The following is a 27,710-nucleotide window of genomic DNA, read 5'->3' on the forward strand; positions in this document are numbered from 1 at the left end:
GTAAACTCACATAAATCAAAATTTATGTAAAAACAAGCTACAATTTGCTCAGTTTTAAGGTCATTGCTTAGTCCTGTTTGAAGTTATCCCAATAGGAGTAAAAGAGAAGATTTAACCTTTCAAGATGGTGAACCATTCTGAAGCAAAAGGAGAGTGGATGTGATTTTAGGATGCGATCCTGGATTAAAATCTATGTTTATCCTGGAACATCATTCCTGTTCTGAATTTTAATCCAAAACTGAAAGAATTGTGATGTCCTGTAAGAGACTAGTGATCTCTAAAAGACTAGTGATGTCCTGAGAGAGACTAGTGACTTTCTGCAAGAGACTAGAGATGTCCTGTAACAGACAAGTTATCTCAGACACTAGTGATGTCCTGTGAGACGTGATCTCTGAGACACTAGTGACCTCCTGTAAGAGACTAGTAATGTCCTGAGAGAGACTAGTGATCTCTGAGACTAGTTATGTCCTGTAAGAGGCTAGTGATCTATGAAAGAATTGTGATGTCCTGTAAGAGACTAGTGATCTCTAAAAGACTAGTGATGTCCTGAGAGAGACTAGTGACGTCCTGCAAGAGACTAGAGATGTCCTGTAAGAGACAAGTGATCTCTGAGACACTAGTGACCTCCTGCAAGAGACTAGTGATGTCCTTAGAGAGACTAGTGATCTCTGAGAGACCAGTGATGTCCTGCAAGAGACTAGTGATGTCCTGAGAGAGACTAGCGATCTCTGAGAGAGTAGTGATGTTCTGTATAAGACTAGTCATCTCTGAGACACTAGTGTTGTCCTTCAAGACACTAGTGATGTCCTGTAAGAGACTAGTAATGCCCTGAGAGAGACTAGTGATCTCTGATAGACTAGTGATGTCCTGTAAAAGACTAGTGATGTCCTGAGAGAGACTTGTGATCTCTGAGAGACCAGTGATGTCCTGCAAGAGACTAGTGATGTCCTGATAGAGACTAGCGATCTCTGAGAGAGTAGTGATGTTCTGTATAAGACTAGTCATCTCTGAGACACTAGTGTTGTCCTGCAAGAGACTAGTGATGTCCTATAAGAGACTAGTGATGGCCTGAGAGAGACTAGTGATCTCCGATAGACTAATGGTGTCCTGTAAAAGGCTAGTGATGTCCTGAAAGAGACTAGTGATCTCTGAGAAACTAGTGATGTCCTGTATAAGACTAGTGATGTCTGAGACATTAGTGACGTTCTGCAAGAGATGCCTGACGCCTGGAAGAGACTAGTGATCTCTGAGAGACTAGTGATATCCTTTAAGAGATTAGTGATCTCTGAGTGACTAGTGATGTTCTTAGAGACTAGTGATGTTCTGAGAGAGTAGTGATCTCTGAGAGACTAGTGATCTCTGAGAGACTAGTGATCTCTGAGAGACTAGTGATGTTCTGAGAGACTAGTGATGTTCTGAGAGACTAGTGATGTTCTGAGAGACTAGTGATCTCAGAGAGACTAGTGATCTCTGAGAGACTAATGATGTTCTAAAAGACTAGTAATGTTCTGAGAGACTAGTGTTCTCTGAGAGAGACTAGTGATCTCTGAGAGACCAGTGATGTCCTGAAAGAGACTACTGATGTCCTGAGAGAGACTAGTGATCTCTGAGAGAGTAGTGATGTTCTGTATAAGACTAGTCATCTCTGAGACACTAGTGTTGTCCTGCAAGAGACTAGTGATGTCCTATAAGAGACTAGTGATGGCCTGAGAGAGACTAGTGATCTCCGATAGACTAATGGTGTCCTGTAAAAGGCTAGTGATGTCCTGAAAGAGACTAGTGATCTCTGAGAAACTAGTGATGTCCTGTATAAGACTAGTGATGTCTGAGACATTATTGACGTTCTGCAAGAGACGCCTGACGCCTGGAAGAGATTAGTGATCTCTGAGAAAAAAGTGATATCCTTTAAGAGATTAGTGATCTCTGAGAGACTAGTGATGTTCTTAGAGACTAGTGATGTTCTGAGAGAGTAGTGATCTCTGAGAGACTAGTGATCTCTGAAAGAGACTAGTGATGTTCTGAGAGACTAGTGATGTTCTGAGTAGTTATGTTCTGAGAGACTAGTGATCTCTGAGAGAGACTAGTGATCTCTGAGAGACTAGTGATGTTCTGAGAGACTAGTAATGTTCTGAGAGACTAGTGATCTCTGAGAGAGACTAGTGATCTCTGAGAGACTAGTGATGTTCTGAGAGACTAGTGATGTTCTGAGAGACTGGTGATCTCTGAGAGACTAGTGATGTTCTGAGAGACTAGTGATGTTCTGAGAGACTAGTGATGTTCTGAGAGACTAGTGATCTCTGAGAGACTAGTGATGTTCTGAGAGACTAGTGATGTTCTGAGAGACTAGTGATCTCTGAGAGACTAGTTATGTTCTGAGAGACTAGTGATGTTCTGAGAGACTAGTGATCTCTGAGAGACTAGTTATGTTCTGAGAGACTAGTGATCTCTGAGAGACTAGTGATCTCTGAGAGAGACTTTTGATCTCTGAGATACTAGTGATGTTCTGAGAGACTAGTGATGTTCTGAGAGACTAGTGATCTCTGAGAGTAACTAGTGATCTCTGAGAGACTAGTGATGTTCTGAGAGACTAGTGATCTCTGAGAGAGACTAGTGATGTTCTGAGAGACTAATGATGTTCTGAGAGACTAGTGATCTCTGAGAGACTAGTGATCTCTGAGAGAGACTAGTGATGTTCTGAGAGACTAATGATGTTCTGAGAGACTAGTGATCTCTGAGAGAGAGTAGTGATGTTCTGAGAGACTAATGATGTTCTGAGAGACTAGTGATCTCTGAGAGACTAGTGATGTTCTGAGAGACTAGTGATCTCTGAGAGACTAGTGATGTTCTGAGAGACTAGTAATGTTCTGAGAGACTAGTGATGTTCTGAGAGACTAGTGACCTCTGAGAGAGACTAGTGATGTCCTGTAAGAGAGTGGGGAACACAATTTTAATGAACTCTTCTTTAAATATGATCGCTTCTGAAAATAATTTGCTGTTGTTGTTGTTGTTGTTATTGCATTTATATTACAGTACTTATTCCTTAGATTGTATTTTAATTGTTTTTTGTTGTTGTTTTGTCTCTTTCCCAGTGCATTATTTTGCATCAAATGTTTTCATAAAAAAAGATTTAATTAAATACTTTTCAAAGCCTAAAGGATTAAAAGTTTCAATGCATCAGTCGAAGTGTGACAAGAGGAAGAAAGCAAGCTTTTTTTTAAGACATAGGTATTAAAGTTGAAGAACAAAGTGAAATGACAGAGATGAATAATGCAGTGGGTTTTATATGCAACTTGATGTGTGTCATTCTGATTTTGTTTGTCAGATCCACTGTTTTCCGTCTTCTAATGCTTCTTTTGACCCTGAAAGAAGATATCCATTGTGTCTTAAGATTAATGTTGACCTCCAGCTCCTATGATGGACATAAGCCATTGCTAAGCTGCGGTATACTCTATAATTATGTCATCACTTGTCCATTTAGGTTTCCTTAAAATGTAATCTTTCTATTGTATTCTCATTTAAAACATTAAAACTCCATTATTGAAGCAATTTTTGTAGAGGAATCAACACTGGATAATGCTGGGTTCCACACAATTCTTTTATGCTGTCTAAATACAAATCACTTAATTTACCTATATATTTTTTTTACAATTTTAGGTGGATTGAACTTAAAAAATTAAGTTGTCCCAAAAACTTAAAAGTTGTGTGGTTTCAACTTATTTTAAATAAGTACTTTGAACAAGCAGCAAAAGTCATTTTTGAGTGAATATTGAAAACCTAAAGAATTGTTTTAATATTCTAATTGAAATACAGTAAAGCTAAATAAAATCACATACTAAAAATATCAAACAGACAATTGATTCATTTATTCATTTTCTTTTTGGCTTAGTCTGTTTATTAATCAGGGGTCGCCACAGCGGAATGAACCGCCAACTTATCCAGCATATGTTTTACGCAGCGGATGCCCTCCCAGCCACAACCTAACACTGGGAAACCACCCATACGCTCTCATTTACACTCATACACTATGGTCAATTTAGCCTATCCAATTTACCCTTCATCCAAAGCGCATGTAGGTGGGGGAAACCGGAGCACCCGGAGGAAAACAATGCGAACACGGGGAGAACATGCAAACTCCATAAAGAAATGACAACTGACCCAGCAGGAGCTCAAACCAGCGAACTTCTTGTTGAGAGGCGATCGTGCTACACACTGCGCCACCATGAAGCCCTCAAACGGAAAATATTATATTTAAAAAACTAAATGAAAAATGTTGTGTACTGTAAAGTTTGAAACTTACGCTTTGATTCTGAACCAAAAACAAAACAGAAAGCAGTGTGGCGTGTTTAAATGAATGATTTATCTGATTCCATTGTAAATGGAATATACAGACAGTTGAATGAAACAAACTAAAATATTGTATAGAGAAACTTAGCTGTGTATGTACTGCTGTGTAACAAATACATCGAATCTGGCTTTGTTAGCATATGAGGCTATACACACTGGTGTGCGGGAGAAGCAAAGTAAAAGCCATTCGCCCCAATCAACCAATTACCTTTCCCGATTATACCCTCAGCAAAGCATTGTCAAACATGAGTGAAATACCAACCTCCAAAACCAATTAAACATGAAAGCAAAGTTGAGGTGATCAAGTGGGGGAGAAGTACATTAAGGGTTCAAGAAACCCTGGAATACTTTTTTTTTTTTTTTTTTTTTTGAGATTTTTAAAAGTTTTGTTTGCTTTGAGGATCAGTTAAGACAACAATAGCACCTGTTAGCACCAATTGTGGGGAAAACTGAATAATTTAGAGCTTTTGTCAGCTAATTTTATCTTCTGGGTTTAAAATAATTTTTAAGACGGGATCAAAATCAGTGATGTAGTACAAATCTGCTAGTGGGGTGATGACACTTTGGTTTCTCATTATTATTCATAGTGGAGATATCTTACCCTAAGAGAAGACCCTGCTTCCTAATTATTCATGACTCCATATGCTTACCGAAGGTAAGGCAGACCTGCCAGTGCCAAACTGTGAGACCGCGTTCACACATTTAGCCATTCATGAAGGGTTGTATGTGTTTGTTTCCATGATTCACAGAGTTTTTGAATGTTTTTCCCTGCGATGCTGTCAGGACAGATACAGCAAAGCTGTTGGTTTACAGCAAGCACTTTTGTCGGGAGACCTGTATGAGAATTGGAGAATAGCGGACTTTGTCTTTATCAGTTGAGTTTGTTACCATTTATACACATCGCCTATATCCATGCTGCTGTGTTCGCCTGTGTTTAAAATCCAGATTACCGGCAGGGTTAATGGTTGGAATAGACGGGGCAAGAGACTTGCTGTACTGCTACCTCTGATGTGTCTGCATTCAGACCCGGTGATTGAGGAGGAGAAAAGTCCTCTTTATTATTAGTGTTTATATAAACACGATAATCTTTATAATGATACAACAAAGTGTGTTTATGTGTATATGAAATTACGAATAACAAATGTAGCAGGACATTAAATTACTTAATCTTTATTTCTTTGCATTTTAACTTTGTAAACTACAAAATCATGGGTCTCCTCAAGGTTTGTGTCTCATTTTGTGAGCCAACTGTCAACAGTTGTTCAATCCCCTCTTTCTACCCTGTTCTGCCACCACGCCCACTCCTCCCTCTGCTCGCAGTGCTCCACGCCCATCTCAGAGCTTTTTTTTTTTTTTAATAGGTAGACTTGAACAGAAAGAAGGGGGTTTCATGACCCTTTAGCATGCTCTCCTCAGGCCACGACTCAACAATAGTAAATATATTGTATTGAAAAACATCAATGTCTCTCATCACTACAACACTTAAATCATAAAATGTCAAACGACACCAAACATGACAAAGTTATATGAAAGAATATCACGAGCAGATGATTTGTCTAGTGGAAAGCACATAGTTTCTGTAAGCAAATGGCAGAGATGTGTATTGGAACTGTGAGGAACTTGAGCATGCCATGTTCGTAATGTCTAGGTTGTCCTTAATTAGCATAGGAGGAATCGCATACAATATTTTCTCAGCTTACACTACGCTCAAAAAATGTCTTTTGCAACTCGTTCAAACTACTTATTTAAAATAGAGAAGAAACAATGCAATTCTTAAGGTTTTTTTGGGGGGACAACTTGATTGTTTTATTTTCAATCCTCTTAAATTTGTTAACTCAATATATATATATATATATATATATATATATATATATATATATATATATATATATATATAAAAATAAGTTAAATCAATATATTTGTGTTGGGACAAAGACATGTGCTTTAGGTGATTTGAATAAGCCAAGTAAGCCGTAGTGTACTGTTATTGTTACTGCAAACTTTATCGTCCCCTTTTGGGGTGATTTGTTCTGCAGCGTACTAGATTTTCAACACATATATCATCAGCACACTTAAGACAAACATTAAACAACATTAATAGTACTCAAAAACAACAACTACCTCTTTCCATTAAAATTCAGCAAATCAATCGCACAAGGAACAAAAGAACAAAAGAAAATTCAAATCGGTTGGTCCTTGCCAAAGGGATCTGATACCGAGATTGTGAGGGAAGTATTTGAAATGATTTAAAAAGGGGATGGATATATCACTTGTAATCTGATGGGCTTTCTTTAACACCTGGGCTTCATACAAATAGGATAACCCCAGCGCTTTTATCCCTAACACTTTGCTGCAGGTATTTAAAACCTTAGACAGCAAGTTCTTCTGTTTTACTTTAAAGTAGCAAACCAACAAATCAATGAAAATGTTCAAATGGATTCTTTATAGGCCTTATAAAAGGCCACCATCTTAGTCCTATCAATCAGTAAAGTCTTTGTTGGCCTGTCCTTCATAGTATTTCCTTATTTTCATAAAAAATTTCATTTATTATCAATAATAGTTATAACTTTCCACTAATTCAATCTGGTGGTTATCAAATCATACCTAAAAATATGTCTTGCTTCCGCCACAGGTCATTGCTTCTCCGTTTTCTCTGTGTTCAGACGCACATCAGCCACTCAACACCAATTAGTCACAGGTTCATTAGAACAGGTCCATGTTCTGCCTCCTCATCATCCAACAAACCTAACGGTGTCATCTGCAAACTTAAGAATGTACAGATTTTCAAAAGGACTATATGACACTTATTTGTGAATAGGATGTAAAGGAGAGGAGCAAGAACACACCCAATGTGGTGAGCCATGATGTGGTCATAGGATCTGACAGAATAGTAAACCCTGACCCTCTGAGACCTGTTAGTAAGGAAATCCAGTAACCAAGCTTGCATCCACACCAAATCTTGACCTCAGTTTGTGAACCAGTCTGGCCGAATTGTGTTGAATGCTGAAGAGAAATCTACAAATAATAGCCTAGCATGATAACTACTGTCTTTCAGATGTTTATATACCAGGTTAGCAATGTCAGTCCTTAACCCCTCTACCTGCTCTATAGGCATATTGCATTGAAAAATGATTCAGTTTTTTCCAATAACATCCCTTGTACTAATTTCCCAAAGACGTAATGTATGTGTGTAAATGTGAGTGTGTATGGGTGTTTCCCAGTACTGGGTTGCAGCTGGAAGGGCATCCACTGTGTAAAACATATGCTGGATAAGTTGGCGATTCATTCCGCTGTGGCGACCCCTGATGAATAAAGAGACTAAGCCAAAGGAAAATGAATAAATGAATGAAAACTAATTCTAATTGAAAATTCTAAACTGAAATTGCAACTAAATATTAATAAAACCATAATAATATATAGATAGAGCTAAAACAACACTAAGGGAAAATCTAAAGCTTCTTTCTCCTAATTTATGCTCATTTATTTTTCACAGCACCTACACAGACCACACAAGCATAACGGGCAGCTGTCAATCATCCGCAGCAGGATTACAATGCACATTTGTCTAATTCATGCATTAATATATAACTGTTTACTTAGAAATGGCTTTAAAAGGGAAAAAAGCACAGTAATCAGGATTGTGCAAATGTTTTGTCAATATATCATGTAGAGTGACTTTTTTATTTTTTATTTACAGTCTAGAAAAGCACTTACACCACCTCCTATAACATCTCAAGCACTTATATTTGGTCTTTGAAGTGTAGAGCCCCGTCTGCTCATTACATACAGGCCTTGTTATTGATCTGCTGAAAGGCTGTCTGAATCATGGTGTGGATGTGAGGAAGGAGAAAAATCAGGATGTGAATGTTTAATTTTTTCCCTCTGTCACCTCTGATTCACGCTTGCTGGCTCAAGCTTGCGGCTCCTCGGATGCGGACCTATATTTTTTTATAAGTACAGCAGCAAAATGCCACGAGGTCTGTGAATAATGGAAGGCCTGAGCGTATTGGATTTGTATAAACAAACCAAAACAGGGCTTCCTTTTAACTTTGTTTGACATCAAATACTAGCGGGCTTTTGTGGATATTTCAATGCATCTGACCACGTGTGCCTTTACTTTTGTTTGTGCAACTATGGCCTTTTAGAAACTATTTTAAAAATGGTTCATTGGATTTACTAATTTATTTTAAGGTAAGTGTTTGCAAACAATTTATATGTTGTGAATTTAAAGAAACAAATTAAATTTAGTGATGTTCATCTTTGTTTAAATTCAGGACATAAAAATTGTTTGCAAATAGCTACTTTAAAATAAATTAGTAAATTCAATGAACCATTTTTTCAGTGTCGAGCCAGTTTAAACCTGATTTTAGCATTGTCCATTTGTGTCGGAATTTACAACACTAATTCAATCGTGTTCCTTCGGCTTAGTCCCTTTGGTCATCATCCAACATATGTTTTGTGCAGCGGATGCCCTTTCAGCTGCCCATACACACTTATTCACACACAGACAAGCATTTTTGCTTATTCAATTCACCTATAGCACATGTCTTTAGGCAGTGGGGGAAACCGGAGCACCTGAAGAAAACCCACACGAGCACAGAGAGAACATGCAAACTCCACACAGCAATGCCTCCACTTCATCATTACAAACATTATATAATGGAATTATACTGTAAAGTGTTACCTTAATTATTATAGTGATTATAGTGTGGGCGAAGCAGTGGCGCAGTAGGTAGTGTTGTCGCCTCACAGCAAGAAGGTCGCTGGTTCGATACTCAGCTCAGTTGGTGTTTCTGTGTGGAGTTTGCATGTTCTCCCTGCGTTCGCATGGGTTTCCTCTGGGTGCTTCGGTTTCCCCCACAGTCCAAAGACATGCGGTACAGGTGAATTGGGTAGCCTAAATAGTCCGTAGTGTAAGAGTGTATGTGAATGAAAGTGTGTGGATGTTTCCCAGAAATGGGTTGTTGCTGGAAGGGCATCCGCTGCGTAAAAAAAGTGCTGGATAAGTTTGAGGTTCAATTTCGCTATGGCGACCCAGGATTAATAAAGGGACTAAGCCGACAAGAAAATGAATGATTTTGTGGTCCACTAGGTGTTACTTGATAATAAGAATAACTAAGGTGCCTATGTAAGCGAGGAAGAGCGTCAGTAATAGGAAAGCACATGAGCTGCGTACCAAATCGCATACTTATGCACTATTCTACGCCATTTTATAGTATAAATAGTGTAAGTAGTGCATTAACACTGAAAACTAAAAATAATTTGTGCACTTTAATTACCCGGGTGATTCAGCCGGCAAAATAAAGTGTGGACTGTTGGATAACTTTGTTTAGTTTGGATGGTGAAAGCCAAATTCTCCAATGAGAGTGATTATAGCACCTCCCACTGGTGAATGCAGTTGTTCTCATAGCAGGTATTATTTGATAGTTTGGTCATTTATTTCACTAATATGACAACCGTCAAACAACATCAGAGAAACAGTTTGAATTTTCGCTTAGTAAAAAAAACATTGGTGCTCCATTTTGGAAGACACTACATACATGTACTATGCTGTTGAGTGTGTAAGTGCATAAGTACAGTACATAGTGTATGAGTGCATAGTGTATAGTGTGCCATTTGAGATGCAACTATAGTTTTTGACCGTGCTAATGGGTAACTTGTTTGCGAGCATGGGAATAATGCAGTATTTAGATATGTGCTGTGTGTACAAGGTGCAAATTTTATATGCACATAATGATGAAGAAAGGAGAAGCAAAGATTGAGGCTTTGTTTTATTCACCTAAACACAATAAAAACATTCTGCTTGAATCAACTTTAGTATGCATGGACTCTGATTGCACACGTTAAATACGTGCTTACTCCTGTTACCGGCGACAACAGCAGTGGAAGGCTGTTATAGCATGATTTTTACCATGGTTTCAGATTTTACCACATTCTCACCCTGTTATTTACTTGTTTCAAGAGTTCACACTTAGCTCATGATTTATACATAGCTTGTTTAGCGTGCTGTCCTGGAGAGAGCCCTGAGCTCAAGGCGAGGGGAAATTGAGCTCAGGTCGATCTCAAACTCCCTCGCTGCTGAGGCCAAGATAAATTTTATCTATATAAAAAAAAAAAAAAAAAAGAGCATAATTGGACGGTGGTAGAAACCCGGGTGAAACCCACGCAGACACAGGGAGAACATGCAAACTCCGCACAGAAATACCAGATGGCCTTGCGAGGACCCAACGCTAATGGTATTCTTGCTGTGAGGCAACAGTGCAAGTAACTGGGCCACCGTGCCACCCATTCTGGATAAAGCTGCGGTCACACTTGACTTTTCTCCCCATAGACTTCCATTCATAACGCATGGTCATGCGTTAAGTTTCTCAGGTGCAAAGTTTAAGCTTGGTGAACTCTGACCTGCGAAATCCCACCCCTTTTCGTAGTGCCGTACAACAGAAAAATCACACACACAAACTCTAGTGTGACCGCAGCTTAAATGTGAAAGAGGGAGAGGAGGGGGGTTTCTTTCAGATGAAGATAGTAGAAAGGAAATTAGGATATAGTGACTTGGGATTCTTTGATAGGAGGATCATGATAAGCTAATGTGGGCCAGCTGGGTCAATCATAAGCACATGCTCCTCTCGAAATTAGTTTTAAAAATTAAACGTCACTTATTTTATTTTTTGGCTTCTGTTTTTGTCTTACCTGCTTTTTAGAACCGTTATTCGCCTGACTTGAACACCGTCATCGTGGTCAACTCATCTCTGCATCTCAAGTCCAACGTACATGGCAAGCTAACTAGACAAACTGGATAACAGCGGGAAAGCTGTTTTCAGAATGAGCCTATGTTAATTGAATTTAATCAATTCCAAACAATTGACGATATATGTGTTTTTATTATTCAGTGTTATTAAATCAGTTTTAAATACTGCATTGTGGGTCATTTGAAAACTTTTTCATTGACAGTTTCATTTTTGTCTTGATTAATTTGTTTGCAATAGAATACCGCAAATCTCTAATATGCAGTAAGTTACTGTAAAAGTTTTCAAATTACCCTCAATGTAGTACATATTACAGTAGTGAACTGTAAAGAATGTATGTGGTATTTTACTGGGCATTTTTGCAGTAAATAACTGTAAAATTGTGACCGTGCACTCTCTGTTATCAACCATTTTCTCCAACACACAGAGATGGGGGGGAAATAGTCTCTTAATTTTTCCCACAGCTATGGATGCCGTGCGACAGTTTTCTTCTTTGTTCGTGTGAGATGTAGCATAAAGTAAATTCCCTACACATTTTTCACCTCACAAAAAACACACAGCCTCTTTACATGGCTTATCTGTTCAGACAATAAAAACATAAACTTTCCCCTTTCACTAGAAATACATAACTCAGGCGAGCACCGTCTACCATCCCAGCAGCAAAAGGCTGAAGTCAATGACTGTGGAGCCTCCAGTGTGAGTTAGACTGTCTGTTTTTGATTTAAAGTGTTTACTGAAAGAGAAGCTCCAGGAGTGTGAGGAATGAATTTGTTCCAGGAGGTGACAGAGTAGGGAAGACCCCTGTCGCCTCATTCCCTTAGCATTAAACACTGACATCAGGCATGACCTTGGGACTGGAACTTGATTGCAAGTGTTTGTTCACTCCTGACAGACTTTACCGTAACCTCTCCCCGTAAGGTGCAGCAACACCCATATGAAGGAAAATCACTTTTCCCACACAAAAGAAAAGTACTGTGTTCCAGATTGGTTTGTTTGTTTTTATTCTTTAAATTGATGCAGTGGGGTTTTCTTTGTTAACACAGAAGAGTAAATGTTTTGGTTGGTCAAAGGTGTTCAGACAGACCATTTTCATTCATTCATTCATTTTCTTGTTGGCTTAGTCCCTTTATAAATAAACTTATAAAGGTATTTGAACCACTTGAGAGTAAGTAAATCAGACACACTTGAGTAAGTAGCTACACATAATTACAACCTCTAAAAATGTACTTGTGTATTTAAGAGTTTGTCTTGTATGAATGCAATTTGGGTGCATTAGGTTTTAGGTTTAGGCATTAGGTTGCCATTTTGTAATCCTGGTACTCTGTGCTAACATTGGATTTCAAACATGAGACCTCCACACACACACTCATACACTACGGACAATTTAGCCTACCCAATTCACCTGTACCGCATGTCTTTGGACTGTGGGGGAAACCGGAGCACCCGGAGGAAACCCATTCGAAGCCAGGGAGAACATGCAAACTGCGAACACACCAAGGTTCGAACACGCGACCCAGTGACCTTCTTGCTGTGAGGCAACAGCACTACCTACTGCGCAACTTCCTAGCCCACAGTCCATTTTTTATTAGGCAAATTAGGATAGATTACTTAGTTACTCACTACAAATTAGATGAGTAATTTTTAGTTGGTAATATAATCTTGTATTTCTCATTTCCGCAGTATGGTTCTGTACAGTACAGTACTGTATGTATTTATTTCCGTTTCCACTGTACCAAAATACCATACCATACCACCTTTCTGGGACCCTTTTATAAGGTTTACAACACAACAGTACAGTAACAAAAAATAGAGCAAGACTTGCTTCTGAACAGTACTGGTTGACATATAATTGTCACAATGTTCAAACAAAGCTTGTCGTCTTGTTATCAAGCAGCAAAAACAGGACCTGCTCTATGTCCTCTATTGTTGTTTACAATGCATCCCGAAAGTATTCACAGCGCTTTACTTTTTGCACATTTTTTTTGTTACAGCCTCATTCCACAATGGATTAAATTAATTTTTTCCTCAAAATTCTACACACAATACCCCATAATAACAATGTGAAAAATTGGTGCAAACTTATAAAAAATAAAAAAGCTGAAAAAAAAAAATCACATGTACATAAGTATTCACAGCCTTTGCTCAATACTTTGTTGATGCACCTTTGGCAGCAGTTACAGCCTCAAGTCTTTTTGAATATGGTGCCTCAAGCTTAGCACACCTGTCATTGGAAATTTTTACTCATTCTTCCTTGTAGTACCTCTTAAGCTCTATCAGGTTAGATGGGAAGTGAAGGTGTGCAGCCATTTTCAGATCTCTCCAGATATATTTAATATGATTTAGGTCTGGGCTCTGGGTCGGCCAATCAAGGACATTCACCAAGTTGTTGTGAAGCCACTCCATTAATATTTTGGCCGTGTGCTTTAGGTCATTGTCCTACTGGAAGATGAACCATGGCCCCAGTCTGAGGTCAAGAGCACTCTGAAGCAGGTTTTCATTCAGGATGTCTCTGTACATTGCTGCATTCATCTTTCCCTCTATCCTGACTTGTCTTCCAATTCCTGCTAAAAAACATCTCCACAGCATGATGCGGCCACCACTGTAGGGATGGTATTAGCCTGGTGATGATCGATGCCTGGTTTTCTCCAAACGTAAGGGGTTGCATTCACTCCAATGAGTTCAATTTTTATCTCATCAGACCAGAGAATTTAGTTTCTTATGGTCTGATGCTGCGTTCACACCAGACGCGGAACGCGCGTCAAGCGCGAGTGATTTACATGTTAAGTCAATGCAAACGAGCGAATAGACATCCAACCGCGCCGATATGCGCGACGCGAATGGCGCAAATGGCGCGGGGCAAATTGAGCGTTTTGCAGATTTGATGCGCTTAACGAGCGTTTCGTGCGAATCTCTTGAGTTCGAAAATCTGAACTTCAGCGTACATTCGCGCCGCGTTAACCAACCAGAAGCTTGCTCTTGTGGGGGCGTGATTGTGACGTAGAACCTGTTGTCGGTGTTCCGAGGGAAATCCTCCAGCCTTCACCAACAACAGTTCATCAAACTCGGCTTGGCTCAGTCAGAAGCACCGCTGAAAGCCTCCGTCATCCAGATTAAGTTTCTGGAGGAGTTTATGAGCTCACAGAGCTGGATGCACCTCTGAAAGGATGTAGTGGACTCAGACACGACCCTAAACGTATCGACGCTGTTTTTCAGTCTTCATAAAGCACATAAACACTGTTGTTTTCCTCATAAAATCCTTGTTGTCGGGCAGACAGAAGCCCTGCCCATCACGTGAATCCGCATCTGTTCTGAAGAGAATTTGACACGCAATTGAAGCGGGGTTTGACGCGTGAATGAAGCGAGTAAACTCAAATGTTCCCGCGGCTATTTACGCGCGAATAGCGCGATTTATCTGCGCGTTCCGCGTCTAGTGTGAACACAGCCTGAGAGTCCTTCCAATGCCTTTTGGCAAACTCCAGACGGGGAGTAGCTTCCATCTGGCCACTCTACAATACAGGCCTGATTGGTGGATTGCTGCACAGATGGTTGTCCTTCTGTAAAGTTTTCCTCTCTCCACAGAAGAACGTTTCAGGCAGAGTGACCATCGGGTTATTTATCACCTCCCTGACTATGGCCCTTCTCCCCCGATCACTCAACTTAGATGGCCGGCCAGCTCTAAGAAGAGTTCTGGTAGTTCCAAACATATCTTTCAATTACGGATGATGGAGGCCACTGTGCTCATTGGAACTATCAGACATCAGAAATTTTTCTGTAACATTCTCCATCCTTGTGCCTCGAGACAATCCTCTGTCAGATGTCTACAGACAATCCCTTTGTCTTCACGCTTGGTTTGTGCTTTGACATGCACTGTGAACCCTGAGACCTTATATAGACTGGTGTATGCCTTTACTACAGGTGATCTCCAGTTAAGATTCTGGAACATCTCAAGAATGATCAGTGAAAACAATGTACCTGAGCTCAATTTATAGCTGCAGTGATTTAAAGGCGGTGATTACTTATGTGCATGTGATTTTTCAGGTTTTTTATTTTTAATAATTTTGCAACAATTTCAGAAAAGTCTTTTTTCCCTTGTCATTATATGGTATTGTGTGCAGAATTTTGAGGAAATAAATAAATTGAATCCATTTTGGAATAAGGCTGTAACAAAAAAATGTGGAAAAAGTGAAGTGCTCTAAATACTTTCTGGATGCACTGTATGGGACAGTTCACGTCACATCAAAAAAACATGTGGAAAGTGCTATCTATTTGCGCACTTGCTGCTCGTCAACATTTAAATAATTAACTTGTTTGCAAAAGATACAATATGTGTACGGCCAGTACATCTTTCTTTTTCAAGTGACAATGATCACAACTTTCTGGTGTACAAAACGACTACAAAGTAGTACTGTTGACAGTGAAAACGCAAGCATAATCAGAGTGTCCTGTACTACAGCATACCATACGCGCGAAGTGGAAATGGGCCACTAGATTTCACATATGGTAACTTAATTGGATTACATTTAGATTACTTTTATGCTACTGTAATGGAGCAAAGAAGTGTGTTGAATTAATGCCTAAATGGGGACATTGCTTTGGAAGTGGTCATTTTCTTTATGAACCAGCAACTATTTACACGCACTGTCTGTCTCCATTGTACAGTGTGCAGTAAAAAGACAGCCCAGGCAAGACCGTCACATTGCTGCAGCAACCCCGGTTCAAATCCAGGTCACGGCACCAATGTGACGCACACTCTAAAGGGCGCTGTCCCCACTGAGGCATTAATTTAATAGACTTCTTTGCTCCGTTACACTACACCTATTTGATGTTACATAACAGCAATATTACATAAACCAATTTCAAAAAACATTATATTCACAGCAATATCACCGCTACAGCAAATATTTAATGTAAAAATGATCTAAAAGTATCAATGACATCAAATAATAGCCACATTTAAATTACAAGTGGCAGATTTATTATTAAAAATATAAAAAAAAGGGAAAATCAGGAGAATTGATGAATTACAAACAACATACTGCCATTGTGTAAATAATATGCAATCATATAATCCATAGAAAGTTACTGTAGATTAATTACAAGTATTTTAAAAAGTAGTTTACTCTTAATTACAGTCAAGCAAAATCACTCAAGCAAGAGGCCTGTTTACCTGACTATTAATATGTCAGAGTTATCAGTATTTACAAGAAGTGAATTGTGAGTGTTAATTGAATAATTGAAGAGTTATTTTAGATTTTTTTTTTAACGAAATGCAGAACATTTGTCTCATGTTTGAAATCCAATGTTAGCACAGAGTACCAGGATTACAAAATGGCAAATGTAGTATGCACCCAAATTGCATTCATACAAGACAAACTCTTAAATACACAAGTACATTTTTAGAGGTTGTAATTATGTGTAGCTACTTACTCAAGTGTGTCTGATTTACTTACTCTCAAGTGGTTCAAATCCCCTTATGAGTTTTTTTCTTGAACACTTAAGAATGTTTTAAGAAGCTTGGAAATTGGTACCCTTTGACAACCATTGCATGAAAAATTAATGTATGGATAGCTGTTTCCAAACCAAAGAAAAAAACCAAAAAGAAACTTGGAAGTGGAGGGTCTGACAGAATGATCATGACAAAATTTTCATTTTTAGGTGAACTACCCCTTAAATCAAGGACTTGCTGCCCCCTTCTGTTAGTTTAAAACAACAGCAAAAAAAAAAACAAAAAAAACAAAACACAAGTCGTTCTTTTTCCAGGTAACCAAACACTATAACAAGGACCAAGGTTTCCCAAACCTTTGCAAAGGATTATTGTAATGTCAGTTACGTTTTTTTTAACTACAGTATGTAAACTTCTGTTATGCAAGATATCTAACTCAAGACAAACAAAAAACTACATGCAATTCACACTTAGCTGATGCTTGATAAGATAAATCCGTATTTGGCAAGCTGTCCCAGGAGAAAGCCCTGAGTCTCCCCTCACAAAGATGACTGCGGTAAGGTGAGCAGACTACTATATTTATGTGCGTTTGAATTCATCTGATTGGTTGGTCATGTGATTGATGATTAATAATGCGAGACCAGCCATGGTCAATCATCTGCATGTGATCCTCTCAAATTGTTTATAAAAACACCTAAATTCACACTTTCAGTTTCTGCAAGAGGTTGCCAAGCTTACATAACAGTGAATATTTTTCTGGCAGTAGCACACGGTACTGATCATCACAGTTGCCTAGAAAACAAAGAAAAGAAGAAAAAAAATATTGGATTTGATTGAAAATTGAGGGCCAGTTTCTTAGCAGAAAATGACATTTTATAAAATAAAGTAAATTTAAAAAAAAGCATCCGTCCACTGTGGCTTTATGTATAATTGCTAGTCCATTCAGCTTGATGCTTTGGTGGCCATGGTGCACTGCCACAGGTTGATAATCTAGTCCTGTTTGTCACACTTTTAAAAAAAGATTCTAAATGCCAATTTTGGCTTCCCAAAAATCTTTTATCAAACATTTCTTAAAATAACCTTTTTTCCTGGTGTGAAGAACATTTAAATATTTATAAGAATCGTTATTACTTTAAAGGGTCACAAAACACTAAAACACATTTTTTGAGATGTTGACAGTCACGTTAAAAACACCATGCATTAGGACACATATTTCACTAAAAAGGGAAAATTAGCTGTTTTTGCGTTGTTTACAGCAAATTCGTTCTCCAGGTTTAACAAGAAATTTTGAAGCTACATCACGGCTATGAGGCCATTGTGTAAATTCCAGTATGGAGATTGGCTGTCTGTACCGGCCGGTACAAAGTGACTTTATTGAGTTTTCAGCACATCTGTGAGAAAGACTCGGTTCGAACCAATTAGCACACTCTATAGTGAACGAGATGCAGCTTCATCAATATGTATGATATACCTTCAAAGACTCATTTTACCTGTTAGGCCGCATTTACACTGGACTATTCAAGTGACTCAATTCCAATTTGTTTCTCCCATGTGGCAGAGATAGGATATGGCCCATGTACGTGTAAGCAGGAACAAATCACATGGATTCCAATTTACTCAAATCAGATTCAGGCCTTGTTCATAAGTGGAAACTTATCCGATATTAATGATCAGTGTTCTCGTGTCTGCAGTGTAAGCAGGTATATCGGATTTTCACCTGACAATGAGAGTCGCGCGTCATTAAAAACCATAGCGAATGATGTCAAGTCTGACACTTTCCTTTCAGAACAGACTTCAGCAGAGTTCCAAACCTTAAATCTCATTCACGAGGACTTAAACAGCTTTAATATTGTCATATAGCACAGGTATTTAAGCATGTTAATGAGAGCTAGTGCATAGATCACGTGCATAAATCACATCATGGACATTACATTAAGATGCCTAAAGGTTTAAAAAGCCTATATATCAAAAGAAGATGGACAAATGAGAACTTTTCTGTCATAAACTATAGTAAAACAGCTTGTCAAAAGCTGCAAACAGATTACATACAGAAATAGAAAAAAAGAGCACTCTAATTATCAGCTGTTAGTCAGCGCCCGCTCTTTTTTTTTTTTTTCCTGGACATTGCGCCTTTGCCGTGAGCTGTGTAAATGCAAACGATCGGATACGAGTCACTTTTAAAGATGTAAGCAGGTCATCAAAAAAATTGGATTTCAGTCACAAAATCGGAATTGACCATCAAGATCTGCAGTGTAAATGCAGCCTTACAGTGTTCAGTAAGACGGCATGTTGTGTTGCCAGCCATAACTCAAACAAGTAGTAAAAGAATTGTAAGAGACATGGGTAATTAGTGTTGCATTTATAAATGTGCTGCAACTAATGTTTTGTCTCCATTTCCCTGTGATGAGAGCACAGCTCGCATGTGGACCCACATGTGTGGATTACAGTGGTCTGCTAACATGCGACAAACATGTTTAAGGAACATTTTTTTTTCCGAGAGCTTTTCAAAAGTGGAAATGATTCCAGTTGGTGTTGATTGTCCTTTCTCTACGAGTTTGGTAAGTGTGTGATTAATGTTTTTTGTTTATGTTTATTCAGAAGGCAAAGTTAGTATCATCAACAGTACTCAGTTTTTAAAGACATACCTTAGTCAAAGTGAAGTTTACAGTAATATCACAACAATACGTCTGTGTTTGTTTTGCTGCTTTAGTGCATGTACTGAAACTCCCCTTTTTATGCAAACCCTTCCCTCTTTTGCCACTCAACCCTCCCACTTAAAGGGGGGTAGGGTTCACGGCTCTTAAAGATCCTGAGATAGATGTTAAAGGGTTTTCCATCAATTCCAAAAAAGAACATTTATTTTAAAGAGTAAATTTAGGAGCAGTCAGAATAAGAAGTACAAGTCAAACCAAACCAGCATGCAATTCACACCAGTAATAAAAATTATTTTGCCTTTAGTAGCATCCATAATAGTGGACAATAATGTATTGTTTAATGTAAACCCTCAAGCCTTCAAGTTGGAATTAAGGCTTTTGATTGGTAGCCAAAGTTAGTATATGAGATTTTTTTAAAGAATTTACATAATCACCAACATTATCATATTTCGTTCAAACCCAGTCACCTTCCACAAGTCATTTCTTTATTTAAATCCTTTGAATTCACATTATTACACTGAAATATCCACTGCCTCAAATCAAACAACAACAACAACAACAACAACAACAAAAGAAACATTAATATGTATATATATATTTGATAACTATCTATCTAAAAAGAGAGAATGCACTGAATATTATAAAGTACACTGCATAGTAAACAAAGAGAAATCCTCAAATACAACCTTTTTTTAAATTCTAAATCTTTGGTAAAGGGAAAACAAATACTCGATAGAAAGAAAAATACTGTACTCTACTTTCCCACCCCGTGTGGTTCTTTGTTGGCCCATAAAAAACAATTCACATTAAGGAGATAAAAAGAGCAACAGGACAGAAAAAGCAACAGATTGACACACAGAAAAGCATAAAGTAAACGTCACTGGGTATTGGAAGACACAATTCATCAAAACAAAAACACTTTAGTTTTGATGGAGATTGTCACGCAGATTTCCCTAAAACATTATCATCAGCATTCAGATTTGTGGCTCACGGGATAAATTTTGGAGTTATTAGATAAAACCCATCCACATAAGCCCATAACGTGAGCAAATAGACTACCGGTCAAAAGAAATCAGAGAAAATGTGTTTTAAAAGGAGGCCTATTGTGCTCACCAAATCTGCATTATTTTGATCAAAAATAGTCAAATCATTAAACACTGTTTAAACATTTTTAATTATTATTGCTGTTTTAAATTCCTATTAAATGCATATCAAAATTCCTGTGATTCAGAGCTCAGTTTTCAGCATCATTACTCTCATTTGATCCTTCAGAAAGAGTTTCTTTTCTATTATAAATGGTATTAATTATTAATAATAATTATTAAAATAATAATCAGTTGAAACCTTTTTTCCTGCTTCAGTTTTCCCCCTTTTTTAGGATTTTTTTGATGAAAAGTTCAAAAATCATTTAAATTATTCCTGTGGTTTAAAATTTACATGTATTAGGAATTAAAATCTAGATTATACACTATAAATGTACATTAAAGTTGTCCTTGATAAATAAATGTATTTTAATAGTACTTCTGAATAGTTTCACATAATAGTTTCCACAAAAACATGAAGCAGCCCAACAGTTTTCAACACTGAAAATAATAATATGTTAAAGCAGATCATCATATCAGAATGATCACTGTAGGATTACGACACTAACGTTTCAGTAATGATGCTAAAAATTGAGTTTGCAAATCATAGGTATTTATTTAATTCTAAACCACATTCAATAAAAAAAACTATTTCACAATGTTACTTTTTTTTCTTTATTTTTGCTCAAATTAAAAGCAACCTTATGAGCAGAATAGGCGTCTTTTTAAAACAATTTCTACAGATCCCAAAATTTTGACCATTACACATATAAATATATTGGGCTTCTGTGTGTTTTCAGATCACTCAGAGAGAGCAATGGCTAGAGTTTTGTGACAGGGCAACACATATCAGGATCAACCCCCGAAGGCACAAAATAAGTAATCTCACAACCGATCGATCAGATGGAGCTCCACCATCAGCACCTCGCAGTCTGCCATTCTCCACAACAGCACCATGATTTACATCTCCATCACTACAACCAGCTTCCAGCAAGTCAACTGTAAGGCCTTTTTAAAACATGTGACATGAAAAAGCATGAACAGAACATTTAGAGGTCCGTGTCTCTACCCCTGGTCAGAAATTGTAATACTTCATAAACAGTTTGACTCGCGTTTAATGTCATATATCCCAACAGGTCATCCTGACTGCGAATGTTGTCTTGTTGACAGATAAGATCCGAGTCAACTTTGAATCGCTGACGCCTCTGACAAAAAGTACCTTCGGGCTCTTGTGATTCAATCAGATTTGTCCTTCTTCTTGCCTCCGCCGATGGGCACTTTACTGACTACAGCTGACCCGACAGCGGTGACGCCGCCAGCCACTGCAGACACGCCACCCTTCACCAGGCCTACTCCCATCGCCGGCACTGACGCCACTGAGGTAACTGCAGTTTTAGTCAGATCAAAGCTTTTTCCTCCGACCCAGGCCACTCCACCCACTGTAGCCCCAACAGCGCCCTTTGTCACACTGAACAGCCCACCGGCCACCCTGGAGAACATGCCAGGCTGAGGCTGGGGATGGTCTTTGTTGGCATCTGCAGGAGATCAAAATGAAGTGTTAATAGAGAAACTATCAGCAGATGGGATACAAAAAAGAATGTGGATGAAACTAAATATGCTACAGAAAAATGTAATACTATAAGATAATAGATTAGATTTTTATTATTTATTAGATTATATCATAATTTCAATAGAATAGATGTTTTATTTGTCAAGGCAAGTTTTAATTGTTAGTAAAAGTGTTAAATATTAATGGCATGTCATTACTGAAGATACGAATGATGATGATATGTACAGGGAACGTCGAAAGTTATATGCTCCAGCAAATATGCTGGTGAGAAAGTTGTGTTTGGAGCGAGGTAAGACAAACCTTTTTTTAGAACTTATTCCAGTTCTTTATACTTTATAATTTAAAAGAAAAGAGAGTCTCCATAAAATGCAGGTTGCATACAATAATGTATGAGGATTCTTCTTAAACAGTATAGATGGTGTGATGCAAGTGAATTATTCTTTAAGGTAAGAGTTCGATCATTTTTTGCTTTGATGAGAAATTTGACCTACAAGTTTATCTTTCAATTAGAGAATTCTCAGAAAAGCATTTTAACGTTCAGCAAAAATCAGTACAAGTACAAGTTTTTTCATCTTTTTTCAAGTGCCTTGGACTGATTTTTGCTGTTTATTCTGATGAATCCCTTACCCAAAGAGCACCGACACATTATTTAAGCTACCCCTGAGCACTATTTGTTTGATTTACCATTGATAAATCCTAGGCTAACTGAGGTGAGTTATCAGCAGGACCAGACAGAATCTGCGGATGTTTTTTGCTATTTCTGCAGAGAATTTTGGTAAAAATCTGCGGATTTCTGTGGAATTATTTTGGGAGTGTTATAACTAAAACCTTAATATATGAAATAAAACAAAATATCTTTTTAACTTTTATTTAATGTTTAAAATGCAAATCCAATTAGATTCACTTTATTTGGTGAACAAAGCAAGTCTCTCATATAATATCTCTACTAAAAGACAGAAAATATGACTGTACAAACTGCATTGTACATAAACCTGACAAACATTTTCATATTAGTCAATAATATTACTTAAATCATAAAAAAAATTGAACAAATACAGATTTACAAACATTTACTACAGTAAATAAACAAATAATGATGGGCTAAAAATCTGTGGAATTCTGTGCACGCAGATTCTGTGTGGGCCTAGTTATCAGTCACCTTTGATAAAATATTGGCATTACTGTCTGTTTTACATGTATGTTGTTTAGTTTGTATTGTTTTTGTATTATTGGACCTAGTGTCTGGAATAAAGAGAAGATGGAGTGGCCTAGTGTATATTACAATACAAAAACCTTGTAATAAACTGCCAGTACATTTTCGGTTATTTTTACAGACCTATTGATTTTTCAGGGATATTATTCCTCTATATATTATTTCTTTCTATTTTCAAACTACTAAAATGCCAGTAGAAGTAACACTGTAGAGTTTAACAGAGCAGTGATGAAGTTCCCATAACACAATTCACATCCATAAATAAACAGAAAACACTTGTGCATCCCAAAGATTGGAAATTGTTAATCAAGAGCTATTTTTTTCCAGTGTAGATGGGACAATAAAGCAGATGATATAACATCAACAGCATAGGGTATGGATGGAACGATAATCAGATCTAGCAAGAATTACCCAATAAGACTAGAAATTATAGGGCAGCTGCCTAGAGTCCGCATTGGATTGTGCAATAGCTCCACTATGTGGCACACAGCGTTTTCATTCTCTTGCATGAAGATGTACAAAGGACAGCTGTATAAAATGATTCATCTAGCATGACTATACCAAAATAACAAGCTTAGTTGTATAAATATAACGGCGGTAATCCAATCTCACACTGAAAATTCACCATAACTATACAGTAGCATTACCTGCTGGAGGTTCATCATTCAAGTATGCAGGCAAGTCATCCCGCTGCTGGTTTGTTTCACTCATTTTTAACCTGAAAATGAAAAAAATAAAAATAATGAATAAAATGTGACAGTGACAGTTTGACTCCTTTTCCCCAGTAGAAATTGTAAAATGTTTTCCATGGAGAATCTGGGTGGGGCCAGACACCACAAACAAGGTGAAAGGTTAGAATTAAATGTGAGCTTCAACCCAACAAGGCGGACCAGTTTACTCTCTCAACAAAATGTAACTTGCAACACCCTGTCAACATTACAGCTGGCAGACTGAACTATTTATTGCATATAGGAACTTAAATACCAAAATGGTTTGAAATTATAATATTGCAATTAAAGTTCTTTTTTTCATATTAACACGAGTAAAAAAAAAAAGAAAAGAAGTCTTAATTAAATATTAACTTGACTCACATATCCATAAGTCATACTTAAAGGGACATTAACTCGAAGATAACTAAAAGATAAAGCTCATTGAACAGTTTATTATTACGTGTTCATTTACACGCAAGCAATTCTTGAATCAGTGGGCGTTGATCTCCGCTCAACTTTATGATGTAACAATTGCAACAAGTGCATCATGATAGTAAGTCTGTCCTAAAATGACCTATAGGCAAGTCTGATGTCATCCAATCTGTTCTTTGGCATTTAGATGAATCTTTTTTTAAAGAAAATGATTCATGATTCTTTTTTCGTCTTGACCCAATTACATGACTCAATGTCCTATTTATTGTTATAGAAGAAATATAGTCATTTGATCTATATTAGTTCAGTCTGCTGCCATCATGATTCATAATATTAATATACACTGTATTTACAATAAACAGTTGGATTATGTACTCTATGATGTCAAATAGGACTGCACAGTATATAGTTTCAGCATCGAGATCGCAATGTGCAAATCAGCAATAGTCAGAATCGTAGGATCTGCAGTTATGTTGGGATTAATAATACTTGACCTAATCTATTGGTTCTAATAAAATACCTTCATTTTAATGTATTTTTAAGCCTTGTGATTGTAAGATTTCAAGCGAATTTAAACCATTTCTTGGGCATAAGGAATTCTAAAGTTTGTCACTTTAACAAAGATTAATTGTAAAGTATAAACTATAGTGTTAAAAAAAAACATGTTATTATTGTGTTTCTCAACCTTAATGCTGTTAGACTTTACCAAAAACTAAGCGCTGTTTATTTCATTTATATTCTATTTTCATCTGTGCTTCATTTTATTTCGTACATGTTTGTATATTTTATGCATATGCACACCACATAAAGTTACAAGAGTCCATCTTGTGAAACTAATCAAATTGCAATATATATCGCAAACCAAAATATCGCAATGTCAGTTTTTCCCCAATATCATGTAGCTCTAATGTGAAATGTTGTGCATTTTTAAATAATATTATTAGTTAAAATGTAATAGCAAGTTTCCATTGTTTTATTTGTAATAATAGCCTGTTTATACTTGTATAATAACTTAAACTGTTTCAGTGAATGGAGAAGCTTACTATTTATTTAGCACTTCGGTGAAAGAGATGGCTGTGTGTCAAGCCAAACTGGTAAATACACGTAACTGTTAAAGTAGTGAGCTCTCTAGAGATGGTTACACAGTGGACAAGAGCTGTCTAGGACAACACACTAGGTATCGCACACATATGTTACATAAAGTTCACATCAGCAGTCCAAAAGCAGTAATAGAACCACCAATCTAATTTAAACTCAGGATTTGAACAAAGTTGTGTTAGTTTAAAGTGAATGAAAACAATTTCTACAATATTTGAGCTCTCTGTATGAAGCAAATAGACTTTTAAAAAGTAAAAAAAGAAAAGAAAAAAAAATCAGCATCCTGCCACTTTAGCTCTCAAACACAAATTTATGACAATGTTTAAACCTACATAGTCTTGATCAGGTCACGGTGTAGGCTGAAATGTTTTCATATTAAATTTGTTTTTGAGAGCTAAAGTGGCAGGGTGCCGATTTTCTTACTTTTTCAACTGTGTCTGGCTTGATCGAGCACCTGCCTTTAGGAATCATTTGGATGTGCACACAATGATGTTTTAGAGCATATAGACTTTGAGCCACAGAAAAACAAATGTTTATTTTATGATATAATAAAAAAGTAACATACACAATCTTAAAACCTAGTGTTTCGTTAAGTCATTAGGTACATGAACAATAATATGTGATAAATATAATCCCAGCAAACAAAAAACATTGCCAAAACATTCCCATATGGTTTCCTTTAGTTCTCATTTGGGCAGCATTGAAACTGAGGTAAAGTTGGTTTTATATTCGCACATTTGTTCATTTTAATGTTCCTATATTGTCTATACGCTAATTTTAATATTCGTTCTGAAATCACATTAAGTATTACTTCAAAACAACATTAGCACTATTTAATTCACTGTGAACAGTGTTAATAAGTTAGTCATTGGCTGCTAATATGATTTCCCCATTTAGAATTTTTCAAATAATACTTATATTATAAGGGAGGAAGTCCAAATGTGCAAATTTAAACCAACTTTACCTCAATATGTTTGGAAAACAAATAAGAACATTCTCTGAAGCCATTAACCTTTACAGAACATTATTGCCGGCAGGGATTTTTTTTATTTTAAGCAATAACTTAAGTTAAACTTACAAGAACATTCCAGAAGCATGCTCCTCACCTACAGGCAATGTTATCATTAAGCTCAACCTCCTAGCAAACTAACAGAGAACTTACTAGAAATGTTTAGCTCGGATGTAAGCTAATTCTGCTTGCCATACATTTGTCAGCTCAGGTTGTAGTTACATTGAGAATCGCTCGGAGTCGGAATGATTCGGGAATCGTTGAAAAAAGTTAAAAGATTCGTTGAAAATGACTCGAAAGAATGACTCTTGAATCGAACTTCAATGTATAACCATTGCTGTTTCTTGAATTGAATCTTACGTGGCGCTTTTGTGATAACTTAGGCATTTTACTTTATTTTACACTAAAACTGTAGGTTTATGTTGAGAAACAATTTGTCAAGAAATTGTATACCCTTAGTCACATAATGAAGATGCCAATATGTTATGTGGAGAAACTTTTGACAGGTAAAAGTAGCAGAAACAAATCTATATTTGAAGAAAGAGACAAAAACAGGGCGGCAGCGAATCAAACAACAGTTAAATGACGTTAGGTAAGAGATGCATTACAATCCAGCCATTGTCTATCAAGTCGATAAAGCTCATCGTAAAATATCATATGAAACATCAACAGACCTCGAATAACATGCAAGCGAAAAACTTTGCCAGCTGTGCTGTAAATACTTACTGTGTCTGAAGTCTGTTGCTTTAAACTTGAGCAAATCAAGCTGAAAACTTTTGTCTCCACCCCTTGTTTGTTACCAAAAAAGTGCTGTTGCTTTCGGCGATTCTTAATGGCACACGCTAAAATAACGATGGATATGAGACCTGACGACACTTTTCTTTTAAAGACCTATCTTTGCATAATGTGTACGTGGCGTCCTAGCTGTTTTTAACCACGTACTAGTGTGGACACATCGGAGAGGAAGTGACGTTTCTTGTTCTTACCCTCCGCTTTGTGATGTGACTTCACTATATTTGCCAGTGTGGAGTGGAGGCCTTCCATAAGAAGATAATATGAAGCGTCTTTCTGTGCTGATGTGTCCATGATTTTACTTTCGAGATCAACTAACTTGTTCTTGTGAGACAGAGCCTATATATGTGGATTTATTTATTGCTAAATTAATAACTGAAAGTGTAACCTGATGCTGCACTGAACTGAGTGAACTTGAAGGAATTTTTCTGCAGGGCTTGTTAATATTTTTCACAAGTAGTTACACCTGTATATTGCTTTCTGCTGTGTTGCAATGCTAAATGAAAGTCCATAAACTAATGCTCTGAAACAGGCCTGTAGCCAGAGGGGTTTCGGGTGGTTCGGAAAACCCACCCGCCTTCTGATAAAGTCCAGAATTTGGCCCCATATAAGCTAAT

At 37.3% G+C, this 27,710-nt stretch overlaps 1 protein-coding gene across 2 annotated transcripts; it reads right to left on the minus strand.

The window, feature by feature from the left end:
* Positions 1–19,650: 19,650 nt before the first annotated feature.
* tmem263 (transmembrane protein 263) lies at positions 19,651–27,236 on the minus strand. 2 transcript variants are annotated; one of them, XM_087291840.1, is made up of 3 exons: positions 25,747–27,204; positions 23,700–25,575; positions 19,651–21,804 (listed from the first exon to the last, which is right to left on the minus strand). In XM_087291840.1, the coding sequence occupies exons 2-3, from the start codon at positions 23,761–23,763 to the stop codon at positions 21,506–21,508; spliced, it is 363 nt and encodes a 120-aa protein (XP_087147966.1). In that variant the 5' UTR covers positions 23,764–25,575; positions 25,747–27,204; the 3' UTR covers positions 19,651–21,505.
* Positions 27,237–27,710: the final 474 nt, after the last annotated feature.

This window comes from Danio rerio, chromosome 18 (assembly GCF_052040795.2).
Source record: "Danio rerio strain M-AB ecotype USA chromosome 18, GRCz13ab, whole genome shotgun sequence".
Classification (NCBI taxonomy): domain Eukaryota; kingdom Metazoa; phylum Chordata; class Actinopteri; order Cypriniformes; family Danionidae; genus Danio; species Danio rerio.

Excerpts from the sequence above, each read along its gene's own strand:
- tmem263 (XM_087291840.1), bottom strand. The coding sequence starts at position 23,763 with ATGAGTGAAACAAACCAGCAGCGGGATGACTTGCCTGCATACTTGAAT. Across the intron at positions 21,805-23,699 it reads GAATGATGAACCTCCAGCAG|ATGCCAACAAAGACCATCCC; the intron begins GTAATGCTACTG and ends GATCTCCTGCAG.